Consider the following 18,392-nt stretch of genomic DNA (forward strand, 5'->3'; position numbering starts at 1 on the left):
ATGAGAAGAGAAGCCCACCAAGGAATATTATTCAAACCAAGGGATACTATTTTGGAGCCTTTTGCTTTACTAAAATTCTAAAAGAGATCTGCTAACTACAGCCTCAAAGGTTATAAGTAGTAATTGTCCTTTGTGGACTTTGAAACAGAAGTGTTCTTTGCAGTTCTGTATCTTCTAAGATGTAGGCTGCTTACCCTCACCTGTTCTAAAGTATATAGTATCAGAAGCTGGTGTAAATGGGACGAATTTGGCTGGAAACTTGATATTATGAAAAAGATCACAAATAGATCAAATAGCTCCATCAAAGAACGTTTCAGAGTCACTCGGTTTTAGAATAAACTAGCAAAAGGAACAGTCAAAAGGGTAAAACACTTTCAGGAGACACAGAGATTCTTTAAAAATCATCTTACGCAAAGTCCAAGGCAGACGCATACAACCTGCCAGAAAAAGTCTATAAAGATCAAAGAAAATCTAGGACAGTCAGAACAGGAGGTTATTAGAAGACGACATCTTCAAAAAGTTAGGGTCTATCCAAATAAGGAAAATAGAAAAGAATGAATTTTGGTAAATTACAATAAGGTAGGCCAAAAAAACTTTTCATGGAATAATGTGCATGGAATGTACAGAGGCATAAAATACATCAGAATTAAAAGGACACTGTCAGAGTCTGAGTCTAAATTAAATCTTTTGTTTCATGCTCACTGTGATCAGAGATACTTACTCCACATCCCTACTTTATGGGGAATAAACGGGATGATTTACTTCAAATGGATATTATCAAAAAAAGAAGTCGCAAGGTGAATCAACAAAACTAACAAATTTTTAGAATCAGATGATATTCAGCATAAAGTCCTAAAAAAAACCTCAAATCTAAAATGTCTATTAAGTGTAATACAAAGTCTCTCCTTGATAGAAGATAGTAAATATAATGCCAGCTTATTTATTAAGGAATTTCAGAGTTTGATCAATCGAATAACAGACAAGTGAGTCTGACATCCATACTGGGCAAATCCACAGAAACCAAAATATAGAACAAAATTGGCAAGCATATTGATAAATATTAATAAATTATTATATAATGTGGAAAAGTCAGAGAGGCTTTTGTAAAAGGAAGTCACGTCTGCTACATCTATTAGAATTCCTTCAAAAAGTCACTGAGCATGTGATTAAATGGGATCAGATGATATAGCCAAGCTGGACTTCCAAGCTTTAAAGAATCTCAGCTCCCATAAAATCGGAATAAATTCATTCATGGCAAAACTTAACTGGTTAAAAAACAAGAACAACAGGAATAAACGGTCAAGGTTTTTTTTAAAGGGAGAGATATCACCAGTGGAGCCTCAAGGGAATTTTTCTAGAAATGCTCTTCTGTCCAGCATACTCATAGACAATCTCCAAAACAAATGTATGAGAACTGGAAAAGTTAATTTATCACGCAAAGTTATCCATAGTGGTAGAAACAAAAGTCAACCGACAAGAGCTGCAGAACAGACTACTGAACGCAGAAGTCCACTTACAAAAAGAAAGATTAGGTTAGACAGTAAGAAAAGCTTCCTAAGGTGAGGATGATGAAGCAGTGGAACAAACAACCTAAGCAGCTGTGGAAGAATCGCACTGGAAATCAGTCAAGAGAAGTTAGACAAATATCTGTGCAATTCACATGATCCTGCCTAAGGATAGTTTAAATGATCTCTGCAAACATCTCATTAGGAGATGAAGCCTTCCTCCTAATGCTCTTTTTCTATGGTTCTAGGTATGTAGACATAATGACTCTGAAAGTCTGTCCTGATTGCCTTTAATAATCAGATGAAATTAATACAGAAATTATTATATCCTTTATTACTGGTAATAGGATCTAGTTAAAAAAGCAATAACAATATGTGAGCTTACTCAAGACAAAAGGCACTACGTGAATTTTAAAATTGCCTTCTTAACAAAATTCTGTCAGGTTCAAGGCAGCTTGAGAGATTTACGCACAACATCAGTTACTTTAGTCATTAGAAAATAGCCAAAACTTGAGTCCATTACCAACACATATATTTAAGCGTCCTTTTCTCTGTCTTCCTTAGCTCAATTTTAGAACTAAAAAAATACGTAACATCCATATGATTTTCTCCTACCCACCAGCACATTAAGATGGCATTTACAAATTGCATGATATCTACAATGATCGTATTATTGAAAAATATTCATTTATGGAAATAAATAAATGACTGTATTAATTTACAAAACAAGTGTTTCCATAGAAGATCAGCATAAGAAGTCAAGAATATTGTCATGAATATCCTATGAATATCTGTCAGAATCTGAAAAAAATACATATATCTGATATGATATAAAATGTTGAATAAACTGCTCTCAGGATTGAACTGTCTTCTGCAATTATCTTAGTTCTGCTGATTCTTTTATTCTATAATCCAACTTTTTAAAAATGCAGCTTACTGGTTTACCTAGTGATATATAGTGAATACCAGCATACTAGCTTTAACTTTATTTTCTTTCTTAATGTATTTAATTTTTGAAGGTTTAATATGGTATCTCTGAAGACAAATTATATTAAGATTTCTAGTGATATTTCTTCTAAATATTTTTGGTTCTTTCAAGAACTTTCTGTGAAAATATTAAAATCAGCTTACGAACCACATTTAATCCACTTTCCTTAAAATACACTAATATAAATATATAGAATGCTACATATCATCCATATGCATAGGCACCAATGCATAATAAACATGTAAAAATAATTATAATATATTGCATATGCTAATCTAACACTCATTTAACAAAAATCTTGTCCAGATTTGTGGGCAAGCAGAAAAACAACAATTCTAGCTCTAAGTTCTAATATTCACACTGTCTCAATATTAGCCTCACTAGATTGCTAGATATACTCCCTATCTCCCATACAGAGACTCAGTCCTCTGGTGAGAGAATTGTACTTGCATGAGCTTGACAGTAGAAATGTGGCATATGCTAATTTAAAAGTCATATTCACAAACCAATTGCAAGTCAGAGCTTTAATGAAGATTACGTGAAAAGAGGAGAGACATCTTAAAATACCCTAAGTAGATATAATTTCCTCCTTAAAGGAAATCTGTTTAAGTACATAGTTTGGATGCAGTAGCAATGAATAAAAGATACTGAGTTTGAAGAAGTCAAGTACTAAATTTTCATCACTCCATACCTTGTTTGACCGTAAAGATACTCTTCCTCCGCAGCGTGCACAGAATTTAGTTTGGCAATATGAACAGTTATGGCCACAGCCATCAGCAAATTTTGTTTTGTGGCAGATGCCACAGGTTGGGGCATCACCCTTGTGCTCCTGCTGCTGCTGTGATTCTTCACCCATCTTTTTCACTTGCTCCTTATACATTTCAAACTGCTGATGTAATTTTCTGCAGAAAAAAAGAGATTATTAACAGTTGTTTTATTTAAGCCTGCAAATACTTCACAATCAATAAACAACAGTCAATTTCAAAACATTAATTAGAGAGAAATACTGTGGCAAAGAAAATACATTTAATTATGATATTCCAGAAGTGTAACTTTCAAGAATTACTTCTTTTTCGATATAACTAAACTCTAGGAGGAAGCCCAACACTGATAACACGCCGCACATAGCCCAGCTCCTACAAAGAGAAGAAGCTCTGATATAGGATGTGACTAGCTCTTATCCACAAATATAGCAGTAGGAAACATGGGCTGAGTGATCCAAGACCCTGAGGTAGCAGATGACAAATCAGCTAATAGTGGGGGGAAAAAATCTGATTTATTCTTCCAAGTGTACTTTTATCTAATACCAGCAGACAGACACAAGTATCTTTATCTTGATGTAACTTACCCTGTTTTTTGCAACAGTACAGCACAGGCTGATTATTCTAAAATGCTTTATCAATCACTGTTCAAACACAAGTTACCTCAGTTTAACAAGTTACTAGAAATCAATTAAGCTACTCATATTATTATTTTGGTACTGCCCGGTCATGTCAAAGGAAAGGCAATTGACTACCTTAGATATAAAATTCAGAGACAGTAGTTTAAGAGATGTATGTATATGTGTTTTACCTTCCATTTCCAGTGGATTAGGAGCATATTCATAGTCAGTTACCACATGCATACAAAATTGCCATAATTCCTCCAGGCATGCTATTTTACTCATATCTCTGAGCCCACAATATTCAAATTCTGTTTAATCTCCACATATGGCACTTAAAATTGTCTTACTATGATTAAAGTTACAGACTCATTTCAAATTTTATAAGAGCAGTTTTTTCCTAAAGCCTCTGTTTCTGGAGGTAAATGATGTCATTTTTCAGCTCAGATGGTCGCTGAGAAAAGCTGGAAAATGTGATATAATATATTGCAAGGACTCAAAACCAGAGAAAATAAAAAGAGCTTTGACTTCTCTTTTATTTTCATGCCTGTGATTTTAAGGGGTCTGAATCACAATCTTTACATTTTTAGTATGGAATTCAACTCAATATAGCAAACTCCCTACGTTTGCTATATTGCTAATTGTAGCATCTAAAAATTTGAGTCTAGTTAGTTTAGCTCACTGCAGTCCCTGTACAGAGACAAGTACAACCAAAAAATGATGCATATCCCACCCATTCAGCAAAATTGTTCCTAACAATTCTAAGCCAATATTACAAAACACGGACTTCACTGCACTTAATTATACCCTCAGAAATCATCCCATTAATCCTCCATCCTACTGCAATCATTTATTTGTCTCTGTATTTGGCTCAAATTCTTTGCATTCACCTTTAAAGTTTTCCACCGCTTGGCTGCTCTTCTCATAACCTCTGCCTAAGCCTCTTTCCATTTTGCCACCTCCTTACATTTGCACTTCTGTGTTTCTATTCCACTACTTCTATGCTTGGAACAGATTCTTTAATCCTCTGTCAGAGTGACTGTCTTCTTCGTATTCATTACATAGCATACTTCTTTTGACTAACCTTATAAATCTGAGGTTCCAAAATAGATTATTGTTGAGTTAACTGTTAGTATTTATTGTTACAAAATCATCAATTTCTCCTATGTCACAATTCAGCAGAACACATAAATACCTACTGAGCCATGAGCTCACAAGTAGTCCCACTAAATCCAAAAACCTCTCTTTTCAAGAATGCCTATAACAAAATAGGAATAGTTGTGCTTTGAAGTATGAATGGAAGGTCAGCAGACTGACTTTCTGAGATTAATGAAAATGAAACTAAACTCCAGAGCCAAGGACTCTTTACAGAAGAATACTGTGATATTAATCTCTCCACTTCAGCAAAGGCAGAATTTGAAATATCAAATTTTGATTCTGGTGAATGAATATTCTGTTTCATAGATTAGTTTGGATTCACTGCCAGCAGCTGAAATTCAAATTAATCTTCAGAAAGCCCATTTGCTATTCTCTTAACATGGAAGCAATCTGAAAGGTAACAAAAAAAGGAAAAAGTTTTAGATAAGTATAAATAGATAAGTCTCTTGTACCATTTCTTGATAAGCATGTTGCTGGTCAGATTTGAAACAATTCTCTGTCAGCTGATGTCTCCGTATATCAGTATCTGGGACATACACACCTGTTTTGATATGGGACAATGTAAATACTTTTATCAGCCTGCAATGCAGACAGATCTTCAAATCGCTGTTGTCAATTAAGCAGTGATATAACCTGTATGCCTCATTAGACAATCTATGTTTCACATACCATTATGCATTATTTTCAGGAACGATAAACAAATTACACAAATATTTCTTAAAATATAAATTATTTTACTGACGTTATTTATTTCCTTCCCTTTCTAAATCTCCATCTTTATTACTAGAATTTTAAAAATTACTTACCACTTGACAGTATTTTGAATACACATAGCAGCATTACAATTAATGTCTAATACCTTTGAAACGTTCCTGGCTATTAAAAAATGAAAGTATGTCTTATTAGCAGATGATAGAATATCTGCTGATTCCTGTGATATGAAGATCCCATTAACAGCCCAGGGCTGAAAGAATGCTTTGTTTTCATCAGTAACGTCTTTCACACTTAGAAAAGCTGCTGCTTACCAAACAGAAGGTATAGGCCATTCTGGGTCTTGTCCAGATGTAATTTTGGAGGAAGAAGGAGGAAAAGTTTGTCTGGATTTTTTGTTTTGTTTTGGGTTTTTTTTTTTTCTACAATGCTCAGACCAAAATGTAGCTTTGATTGGACCAGAGGAATGTAATCTTCATTGGGGAAGTCCGGTTCTCTGTTCCTTCTACCAGTTTGTCATCACCACTAAAGATTTCTATCTTCCCTTTTTTTTCAGTTGAGGCAACCAGATCTACAGCCCACTTTGAGCAGCAAATTTTGTAAAGCACACTGCTGCTATTACAAGGCAGTTGGGATACTGTAAATTCCTCTTTCTTGGAGTAGCTGGAGATCAAAGGAGGCAGTGACAGCTTTCTTCCTAAATTGCCTTTTAGTGGTCCTAGTGTGAGTCCCTTAAATTAGTACACTGCTATAAGGCAAAGCATACATGCTGAATGCTGGTAGCGACTCTTCCCATGTGAGCAAAATGGCACATGGAATGAGGTAGGCATGCAAGAGGATTTCCTGCGCCTCTCAGAGCAGTAGTAACACAGCTGTTAAGCTTCTATTTTCAAACATCTTCTAAGTGTACAAGAACTTGAATAACTGAATAGAACAGCATAGAGTGACCAACTAATAAATCCCTCCAATGGAAGAGGGCTCAGAGGAGATGGGCAAGGGGAAGGGCCCATGAAACTCAGGAATAATGTAGGGAGTGACTGACCACAGTGGTTGCACAGGAAGCTGACTTGATCTCAACACAAAAGGGATTGGAGGGTGTCCTTTGTTTTAGACAAACAGCTATGTCAGTTGAGTAGATCAACTGACTACATCCCAGCTGAGTGCATCAGCTGGTGGTGTAAATGTTTCTCCTGGAGTTCATCAGAAGAGTGTGCATGTCTCCCTGAGTTAGCCAGTTCAGCATGGAGGGAGGGAATATGAGACTCAGCCCAATATAGAGTATAAAAACAGAACAATTAACTAGATAGATAACTTCAAAGAGGAATGGGCTTGAGCTGGTTTCAGCCCATGTATTCCTTCCCAGTGACCGAGGAGACCCAGCACCATGATGGTAAGTGTCGTGATGGCAGAGACCAGTAACTGGAACCGCATCTGTATTGTGACTGAACTGTATATTGCAACTGCTATATTTTCCTAACTGTAACCTACGCTTGTATTGTGGTTTCAGTATATACCTGGAACGCTCTGCTAAATCAAAAACCCTGTGTAACATCAAATATCTTCGAATAAGTAAATTTTGCTATTAAAAATTACACCCTCCATATGTGGCATATCTAAAGGAACCTGGTCCGAGAGTATTGGACTCCAATACATAGTTACCTCTCATATTCTTTTTTGATAAGCTAAGAGGCGCTTCACACTGTTCTTGTGGTTTACAGATCTGAAACATTTCTGAAGTCATCCTCTGCACTCTTCCTAGCATTTCAGATCCTTCCTGAAGTCAACACCTGACTGACACAAAGTCTTGTCATTGTCGTGTACACAGAATAGTCCTTTTTGCTTTCCTCCCCACCTTCATATTCTCTGTTAATATAAAGCCAATGTTCAAAATGCCCTAAGAAATACTATAGATTGTTAAATCTATAGTCAAAGCCACATGGTGGAATAGTAAGTTACTACTCCAAAGCCCAAAATCAAAACATATGGCCAGGTTTCCCAAAACTCCAACTGAAGAGCCTAATTACTAAGAATTCCACATAGAGGAAGGTGCTTCCCTCTAACCCAGAGACAGGTTCTGAATCTCCAGAGAAGGAGAGGCCACGTGCTACCTATCAGCACTCCTTACATACTGGCTAGTATGATGCAGTTATTCTGCTTTATTTCCAGACTCCCATATCCAGACCCTTCTTACTCCCTAGACAGGAAATCTATATCAGGCCTGAAACAGTAACATTAGCAACAATACTGGCTTTGCTAGGCACTACAATATCTAAATTGGCTCAGGAGAATTTCTAAGTTTCTTTGTGGATTTCAATCTCGAAGATTTACTAAACCTGACTGAAAGTCACCATGGCTCTCCAATCACTTAACTGTTTCTGGAAATTGTATTCTGAACTTGTTTGAAAAACAAATATCTAGTAAAACAAAGACAGCTACTGAGTGCTGTTCTGGATGCTTCCAAAGACCTGTAACAGAGTATAATGTCAGACTCTAGATAAAGAAAGAATGTCTAAATTGGAAATTACAGCCAGATCCAAGGTCTTCTCTCCACCAGCAGGTTCAAAACAAGTAAAAACTTTTTTCAAACAGAATGTAGTAAAGCTATAGGTCTCCCTGTCACAGGAGGATGAGATTGCTAAAAGTATATCTGGATTCAACAGCAACTGAACAAGTTTACAGAAAAAAAATCCATCCCTACCTCCACCCCCAAAGTACTGACACTCTTTGATTGCCATTTCCTATATTTGACAGTGGGGAAGGTATCACTGTATACTTCTCGTTATACCTCTTCACAGATATTCAGTATCCGACACTGCTAGGGCCAGAATACTGAGGTAGATCGACCTTTGGTCTGACCAGATAGAGCCACTCTTACGTTATGCTCACAGCAGTCTACCTTCAACAGGAGGGACAGAGAACAGTATCATAACTTAATATTCCCTATGAAGGCTACAAAAGTGTACTGCAATCTGTTTTTTAATCATCTGCAACAGGGTTCCTGCAAAACTCATAGAAGAAATTAACTTTTGGTTACCCATACCTTGTTAAGTTACATCAGCATTAAAATTCAGCTTTCCTATTAGCATTCTAGGATAAAAAGTACTCCTACAAATTTCCATCTGTTTCACATCTGAAGCTTCCAGCTGTCAGTCTTAGTTACTACAGGTTTATATTCACGGTCCACATGTTCCTGTAGGAACCTGATTCTGTGCAGCATTATTAACCAAGATAGGAAAACATAGTTCATAGCCTTATCAGAGAGTTAAATTAGACTTTACACTTTAGAGTTTATGAAACAGTAGAAAAAAATATTAAAATGGTAATACTAATCAAAAAATTGAAAGTGCAAGAGAGATTCATTTTTCTTTAGAATTCTTTATCTCTTCAGATATTTCTATATTTTTTCAGATAAGATTATTAAAAATACACATGAAGCCTAACTGCAAAGAACAAGCTTGTTGAGGAAATTAAATTGGGAAACCAGCTTTCTTAACCCAGGAATATATCCTTTCTGTATTCCAGATATAAATAAACAAGACAAAATGGTTTCACCAGAAACATTGGAGACCCTTCCCAAACAAATACTACCACACTGAGGCAATTAAAATTATCTCAAGTAATACTATGTTATTTCCCATGTTTACCCACATATATGGCAAGAATTGTTAGGATTTGCTTTTTTTTTTTTCCCCAGCAAAACTCCCTTAACAATATCCTTTTTATTGTACCATAGAGATGTTGTAGAAACTAGCAGGCAGTTCACTCCCTTTCTCCACCAGGCCAGACAGGAGGCTAGAGGCATGCTTCTTTTGTGTACCTACGAGCTATCTCAAGACCTCAACTGCCACTGACTTTTTTCCAGAAAGAGGGAAAGCATGTTTACTTAAAGTTGTCTCTGTTTTTTATCCACACGCTGCCCCCAGGACGTAGGAGCTGCATCTTTGTCTTTGTCTCTTTCAGCCCTTCTGCTACCTGGTTACAATACCACCTGGCCTGTAGTAGTGCAGGGAGTGGGGTCATTCCTCTGGCCTCTATGGGAATGATGTGGGGGTCAACATTGCCCTAATGGGAATCTGTGGACTCAGGGGTAAGTGGCTTCTTCTGCCTTCTCTCTGGTTCAGAAGGACTTCACTGTTTAATATTCTTTGTTCAATAAAGCAGGACAGGAGTTGCTAACAAGAAAGAGCTGAATGAGGATGAAAACAGAATTTCACTCTGGAAATCTGGCATATTTCAACATTCTACCCCGACAGCAGCATATAATTGGTAGTCAGTAGTCTGGCCCATTTCCATCAGTAAAACATGTAATCTCTGAAACCTTGCTTGCCTTTTAATTTTGCCAAACAGTGTGTTCTTGATTTAAAGCATATTATCTATGCTGAACCTCAAGTTTATTTTAGGCTATGTTCAGCTTTGCTGCTTCCTTATAATCTATAGCCTTTGTTTTCATGATTATTTTCTCACCAGTCTCACTGATGCATAAAAAGCATAAGCCTTTTGCCAATTCTTAAAAGCCTTATATACTGAAATAATTTCACTTTTGTTTCCTCTTGGGCACAAGTATCTATGTAAGGTCACCACAAATTTTGCCTCCAAGTATAAAGTTTTCAAGGTTATACAGAAAAGTTTTCTAAAATCCTTCTTCTAGTAGCAAACAACTTATTGTCTGCCAAAATAGTTCATTGTTTTGTCAGTATTTTCTGTTTCAAGAAAAATATTACTCATATTGACAGCTACCAGAAAAAATTAAACGCTGAAGACAAAATCTAATAAATTATCAATTAGATTGCACTCAATACGTATTCTACTTACTTAGCAGAACCACCTGAGAAGAGTATGCATCCTTGAAACAAAATACAAATTATTCAGCTTAGGGAGTCCACAAAAAACTTCCTATTTTATATATCAATATATTTTTTTCTTCATTGTCTAGCTTGCAAGGGTTTAAACCAAAAATCAAACTAATAACACTCAGAGATAGCTGTTTACAGCAGTATAATAGTTAAAGAACTGTTAGTAAAAACTGTGTAACATTTAGTTTTTATAAAATGTAATGCTTTCCAAACTCCACTTTGTTCTATTTATCTGCAGTCATGTCCCTATTTAGAACATTACTGCCTGAGAGGGCTCAGAAGTTCAGGGAACTGAAAGCAGCCAGTACTAGCAAACTTCAGAGCTTAGAACTGATCTCAGGACTCCCAGGTCTCTGAATTCCAGTCCCTATACTCCAGAGAGTAACTCTGCAGTGACCAAGATCCATGCTTGTAAGTCTGAATAACCAGGCTCTGCAGATGATTTACACCAGGCCAAAATGTTTCTCCATTATATGAATCTTAGGCGCACTACAGGTTTTGGCTTTAAATTAAGATAAATTACATGAAATCATGTTTAACTGGTAAAGTCATATTTACAAGGTTAGAATAAGTCTGAACTAAAGCCTTCATTGACCAGTAACTCAGCAATGTATATTTACAACCCTTGTATGTTTAGACAGCACCCTCAATAGTACTCTCACATGCTAGCTGTTTGTATCGATAGAAAGTCTCTCTCCTCTTCCACATTGTTTCAGAAAAGATAAGCATCCCCTTTAATAACTGCTATAAACTTTACAGGAAAAGGAAAGGTCAGCATGAATTTATGCAAACACCTGGTGATAATGGACAGTTAAGCTGGAAGAAAAAAAATGTATTAGAGTCAAGTTTTAGTCACTGTTATCTCTTGAGAGAATGAGTTCCCTGAATCACAATCATCCCTTCTGGAAGTTTTATCAGTGAAGCCCACCAGCCTTATGTGACTAGTTAAGACTGTTTTTTGGATCGTAAAATGTCCTATCTGAGACAATTGCATAGAGGACTTTTGAGTATCAAAAGTAACTCTTTGTAAGAGATTGGATTGACCTGTCAGGGTCATGAAATAGTTTCTACTGGGATACTTGTTTGGGTCTGGAAGGAAGCAGTGCATTCAATTTGGCTTATTCTTGGCTCCCCACAGCTTTCTGGAAATGAGAAGCTCAGTATCAGTCAAAGAGCAGAAATATCTGGACCTCTGATCAGCTATCAGCTATTACTGAAAGTGAGTAAGAAATGCAGGTTCAGTCATCTGATGTCTCTTAGATCCTTTAATTCTTATTTCTCTTCTGTCCTCCAGAAACGTCCCCAGAACTTTCAGCATTTTACCAAAAATATGCTTTAAGAGTGACAAGCAGTTCTGAAGCCACTGCTGCCTTCCAAAGGTTCTCACTTAAATGTTTCTGAAACTTCCAAAGCTGCTTAAAATCTCCCAACAGAATGGGGGATTGATAAGAAGTACCCAGGGTATCGAGGCGAGATGTAAGCACAGCAGCCACTTCTCATTTCCTGGCTATCGTTCTCTCAAAGTTTTGGACTGATTGGAGCCTCTGCCTCATTTCCTGTTCCAGAGGCAGTGCACGGATGTGGCTGGAATCCAGGCTTTGAAAAGGGTTTGTTCACTCTCAGTTATGCCAAGATCATTCATTCAACAATTTTTTCTGTCTGGTGGCAATGATTATTTGGAAATAAGCAAAATATCATTTCCCACACAAATATTGTATTCATCACCTAATGCTTTCTGTTTTCAAAACAGTACTAGCTAACCTAATACTGAATACACCCATATCTTTCCCAAATGAATAATAATCTTGCACATTTAACCCCATGGGTAGGTAGATGTTAGGAACCAACTGCATGAACAGCAGCTCTGCCACAAGAACCTGAGACATATGGTAGATATCAGGTTGAATATGAGCCCAGCAGCGTGCTCTCATTACAAATTAGGCAAATTACATATGGGGCTACATAAGGAAGAATACAGCCAGAAGATAAAGGGAAATTACTGTTCCCCTTTAGGGTGCAGGCAGTGAGGCTGCACCTGGAATATTGTGTTCAATTTGGGACCCACTAGGCTCAAGAAGGATGCAGACAAACTAGAGCGGTCCAGGAGAGGGCCACTAAAACGGTCAGCAGCCTAGACCATGGAAGCTTTGAGGAGGAACAAAGGAGCTGGGTCCTTTCAGTCTGAGGAAGAGGAAGGGGCTAAGGAGTGATCTAACTGGCTACCTGATCTAACAACTACCTGAAGAAGTAGTAACAAAGATGACAGACAAGAGAGCCAAATTCTTTTTGGTAGCAGCAAATGCTAAAAGAAGGGGTAAAAGGCCCCTTGGGGGCTTCAGGTTCACTGGTTCCTGGGACTTGCAGGACACTGGAAGAAGTTTTTTAACTTGGAGGAAAACGCAGCACTAGAACAGGTCGTCCCAAGAGTTTGTAGAATCTCCATCCCTGGAGATATTCAAAATTCACCCGGAAAAAGCTCCTGCTGACCTGATCTACTGTGGCAATAATCGAGCTTTGAGTGGCAACTGGTCCACAGAGCCTGTCCAACCACCATTTCCATTATTATGTACCTGACAATGGCTTTCTGAAGCAAGACAAGAAACATGAAGTCCAAGTTCAAATAGAAACATATGGCAAAATATTCAACAACAAGAACTTCGCTTAGCACTGCTTAGAAAAAAAAAAGAAAAGGATTTGATAGTGTTTACCAATAGAAAGGAAACTCCTCATATCAGTGCTACAGAACACCAAAAAGAAAGCCAAAATGATACTACCTAAGATCAACAATCTAAGTATCTCCATCTTTGTGGTATGAAGTCTTCATTGATGAGTACTCACAATCTTGAAACAAAGTATTTTAATTCCAAAGTATTCAGGAGAAAAGCAAGTGAACTGAAAACAACTACAAAATGATGCTTTCAGCCATCACTGTGAATACTAAAGTGCTTGAAATATCATTTAGTATGAGCCTCTGCACTGCTAAGACTTGAAAGTTTCACACAACTGCAGATCTACAATAACAATGTAATGAGATTCACAGTCAATGAAAAGTAAGCAAACAACTTAAAACACCTCTCTCTGACAATACTATTGCAGAATAAATTCAAAAAGGGCGGTAGATATTTAAAGTGAGTTTATGGCCCAAATCCAGGATATCTTTTACTTTTCTTGCAACTAAATGAGTCTACAGATACAACTACTATTGCCCATTCACTTGAATATGTGAACCATAAATGTGAAAGTTATCTGAAAAATTTTATTCTTTCCTCTATTACCAAAATAATTATATGTAACAGATACACCGGGTTTCTACAAGCAAACTGTAAAGTGGGAGAAGTACATTAGGATTTGTTCGCATGTTGCATGTTCCGTAAAAGTAAGCCTCACTGGGTTGCTTCTATTTAATTGTCCATCTCCAATGACCAACAGGATCAGGTTCACCAGAAAGTTCTGTCAGAAAAGAAAATGCTTTTTATAAACCACAGTCAAAATATTTAACTGTCTCAAAGTTTGACCAGTGACCTTACATGTACTTTTAGCTCCATGGAGTTTACTCCTTTATACTGATATGTGGAGGCCATAAAGAAGCATTTTTTTAACTATGTTCAGAAATGCAAAATAGCACTTTCTTAATGGCAAAACATCAGTTTTACCAGTATTTGGCTGAAATGAGAAAGGAGAATAAATAAAAGCCATTTTCAGAAGATCATGATTCTGCTTTCAAAATAGCAGATAAAGAAAAACTATTAAGTAATAAAAGGACTCAAGTCTCACTTCAAAAATGAACCTGTCATCCAATTCTGTTTACAATTAATGGATTATCCTACCCGGGCAGATAATGCAACAACAGTCTTGATGTCATTCATGATTCAGAGTTTTCAGCTTTCATATCAGTGAAAATGAAATATTGACAGAAATCAGATGTCAGCAGAGATCTCTAGTGAACATTCACTTAACCCACAACTGTTTAACTTGTTCTGTGTTAAAATGGAGTCTCTACTGTCTCATTGGGAATGACATACGATTTTAACTGTCTGTTTTCCTTAAACACACAATAATTAACTGTTTTCTACTGTCAGTAGGTTTAACTTCATAGCCACCTAAGTAAGTGAAATGGCTAAGCTTAAGCTTTAGCTAAAAATTTTTCTACTGAAGAATATGTAGAGATTGCAAATTGAAAAAGGGCTAGAACAACAATTGTACAGTAAAACACTACTTTTTAATCTATGCCCTGGAATTTACAATAACTGGGAAAAATTAGGAACATGGAAAGAGCTGTTCAGAATTTTCTAATTAAATGGCTTTTCATCTGAGGCACTTGATTTGAGTTCCTATTTAAAATACCAGATCTGGCTAAACTTTTACAAAGTGTTTTTCTCCCCCCGAATCTTGGATATAATATCCAGAAAATGAAAGATACTGTAACGTCCAATTAGTTTGAGTATTTACTCAAAATGTGAGAGACCTAGACTTTAGTCCTTACTTGCCATGAATCCCAGTCTTCCACAAGCTATGCAAGAACACTAACTCTCACGCTCATCTCAAAGTATCTCATAGTCTCTGCTATGGGAGCTGTTGCACTTTGTATAAATAGTTTGAAATACTTTTTTAATTTGCTGTAGTGAAGCATGGGGGGAATAATGAAGGCTTCCAGTTTGTACTGTGCCATGTCTTGTTCTCAGCTTATTTGACCTTCCTCACTAAACAGTAAATATTTCTCTCACTGTATTCTTCCTATGTCATAATAAATTAATTAATCTTGAATAAACCTAAAGTAATGTCATTGAATCTAGTTTTATTTTAATAAAATCAGAAACTCATTAAAAGAAAAAAAAAACAAAACTAAAAAATTCATTTTTAATAATTAAGTAGGATAATGATTCTGTGACTAAATCAATGGATTACTGGCTTGCTAGACAAAAAGTTTAACTGGAACTGGCAGGATTACCTTACTTGCTTTTTTTTTTCCTGTTTATAATGCTCAGTATTGAATAAAACTGCAGCCTTTGTTTATTAATTAAGTAAGGCCACCCATCACTGGCAAGGTACCAGTGAGCAAAGGCTTTTTAGTGCAACAGCCTGTGCAAGGCTACAAGAAAAAGTAAACACAGAGAAGATGAACATATGGCCAATTAAAGTCTGACCTTAATTAATCTTTGGATATTTCTGTGTGGCTTTAGTGAAAGTAAGATAAAGCTAGACAATACGGATATAAAGGAAAAACAAGGTGGTAACCCCCAGGGGTATCTGTTGTTTCCGCAGAACAACAGACAGATACTTACTCATACCTTTTCTGTAGTGCACAGCTTCATAGTTTGAGGTAATTGCAAAATTAAATTGACAAGTGATATCCTTGTGAAAACAAACTTATTGTTTGTTAAAATTAATCTTTAACCGAATTTATTGTATTTTTACAATCCATAATGTAGAAGCTATAAAGTTCCACTTAAGGTTTAAACACCTAGAATATAGAAACAAATCAAATTCATCTGGAACTTTTTCAACACTCATTTTTCTGGTAAAATAAGTGAGAGAAGCATTTTAAAAGCAAAGAGAATACTATATTCCTCCAACACTTGACCTCTATCCATGGACAAATCATTCAGAGAAAGTTAGTAATTTCTCTGTAACTAACGATTATGAGATTAGCTGCCTATGAACAAAGGAAGTTCCTTCATAACTCCATTTAGAAATTAGTCTACGCATTTGAGTATCTACATAGCCCTTATGCATTTTATTTCAATGTAACTGTGAACAATCTGATCATTCTTTTCTAGATCTTATTTAAAAATCTTAACTTGCAGCAGAAGGCTCCAAAACTTTCATACCAATTAGTTTGTACATTTATATTAGGGTTTTTTTCATTCTCATTAGCTTCTCCTTTTTCAGAAAAATTCTGTAAAGGAGCTTCTTTAAACCATTATGATTCTATAGTGCCCTGTAATGTTTCTTCTCATTTCTTCCTAAAATAAATCTTCTAGCTAACTTTTTCATTCCTTCTCCACACAAGAGTCACCATTATTCTAGTAACTTTTGTCACCTGCTTCTGTATCTTCTCCAACTGTACTGGAGAGATCACTAGGACTCCTTATTCTAATGTCTAAACATCAAGCAGGTAAATCAAATCCACGCTGTTATGTACAGTAGTAGTAGGATCCCTTCTGCTCCTTTTCTCACCCTGTGACAAGGCTGGCCCTTCCCTATAGCTGAAGATTCAAATAGTATCACCTAGCATAGGCCTCCCTCTCATATAAGAAATCCTGCCTATATGCCATGCTATTTACGATAGAAAAAGAGAAGCTTCTAGTGCCTGACTAATAACAGGAAACTCTCCAAGTTCATTCCACAGCTGCGTAACTCAACTAAAAATACTTTATCTCTAGCTCCGTGGGCCTTGCCCCTGTGTTTGTAATCAACAATATCCCAAAGGAGTTGCTTTGGTAAATTGCTGAAACCATTAAGTACTAATCCCCAGCTGACAATCAGGACGAAGCACTTGAACTTCCAGTAAAAGTAGGCTGGCAGAGAGTATATGACTCAGCACAAGAATAGTTTCTTAAAGATGGGCATTTGTACTGTCATTGCACATATTTTCTGTCCCAGTTACAGCAAGCCAAAGAAATCTCTCAACTAAGATTACAAATACCCAGACAATTATGGTAAACATTTTTTTTTTTTTTTTTTACTAATTTCTTATGAAAGAGTGTATATAGTCATTCTGTGCGCCCTGCATATCCAGCTACTTTCAGGTGCATTTCATCAGTTTCAACCAAATTTTCTGAAAAAGAAAAACTGTCTCAGAGACAACTGAATTACAAGTTTGGAAAAACAGTTATTGTCATAGGACAGAAATTTTGGAACTTTTCTGTCTGCAGGTAAAGATGCATCATGAGCTCAAGCTTTACTGGATAATATAAAATACATACAGAATGTATTTTATATGAGAGAGAGACCCGATGGCAAGTGATACTATTTGAGTCTTCAGCTATACTGATATGATTATATGATCATGTATTGCTATTGTTAAGTACTTCGGACAAGCGGTAGTGAAGTTTTTGGAAGCTGTGCATAAGAGCAACGTATCTTGCTTTCACCATTCAGTCTCACAGTGTTGAAGACTAGGATCTGTCCCTAATTTCTATGACAGAAGGCACAAAGGGCAAATTAGTAGCATGGATATTGCTGTAAACGAGGCATATAGTAATGTAGCATCACACATATTTAAAATTAGGACACTCTTTAACTATCACTACTTGCAACAGCCCAAGTACAGGAAAAGCTCAACCAGAGACCAATCTTTCTTAGACCCCTAAGTCAATCAGCTGCAAAACACAAATCCCCAGGTAAAAAGGCTTTATTTCTGCTACTTCTTACTTACAAGGAAGAGTCAGAGCTCCTTGCTAAATAGATGGGAAATAACATTTTATGGCTTATTTTGTAACACAAAACTATTATATAAACTAAAATTAGGGCAAAAATTAAGTAAAATCCCAAAACATTACACCACTTCAATTAACTGCGAAGAATATCTTTTACGGAAATTGAGTATAATTAAGAAAAAATACTGAAATATTTTCGTCTTCCACCAGGGATCAGTTCATGCTTGTTTGGATTTAACATGAGCCAATCAGTCTTCATGTCGGATAGGTATTTTGTAGCTGTTGCAATACCCTAATGATGTTATGGGCTTTGCCCAAAATTGAAACTCACATTTGGGTATCACCCACGCAAAGCTGACATGGAAGTATACCAACTTTCATCCCCTATGCAAAAATTCTGTCCTGAAATCTGAATCA

At 36.4% G+C, this 18,392-nt stretch overlaps 1 protein-coding gene across 21 annotated transcripts in view; it reads right to left on the reverse strand.

The window, feature by feature from the left end:
• The window catches only part of RIMS2 (regulating synaptic membrane exocytosis 2), a 482,918-nt gene that overhangs the window by 389,642 nt on the left and 74,884 nt on the right, over nt 1-18,392 (reverse strand). For 20 of the 21 annotated variants that reach the window (XM_068932860.1, XM_068932863.1, XM_068932862.1 and 17 more), the window contains one exon: nt 3,185-3,395. The exons of the other annotated variant lie outside the window; for it this stretch is intronic. In XM_068932860.1, the coding sequence (XP_068788961.1) occupies nt 3,185-3,395 (211 nt within the window). The remainder of the gene's footprint in view (nt 1-3,184; nt 3,396-18,392) is intronic. 21 annotated transcript variants of the gene reach the window in all.

This window comes from Struthio camelus, chromosome 2, assembly GCF_040807025.1.
Source record: "Struthio camelus isolate bStrCam1 chromosome 2, bStrCam1.hap1, whole genome shotgun sequence".
Taxonomy (NCBI): Eukaryota; Metazoa; Chordata; class Aves; order Struthioniformes; family Struthionidae; genus Struthio; species Struthio camelus.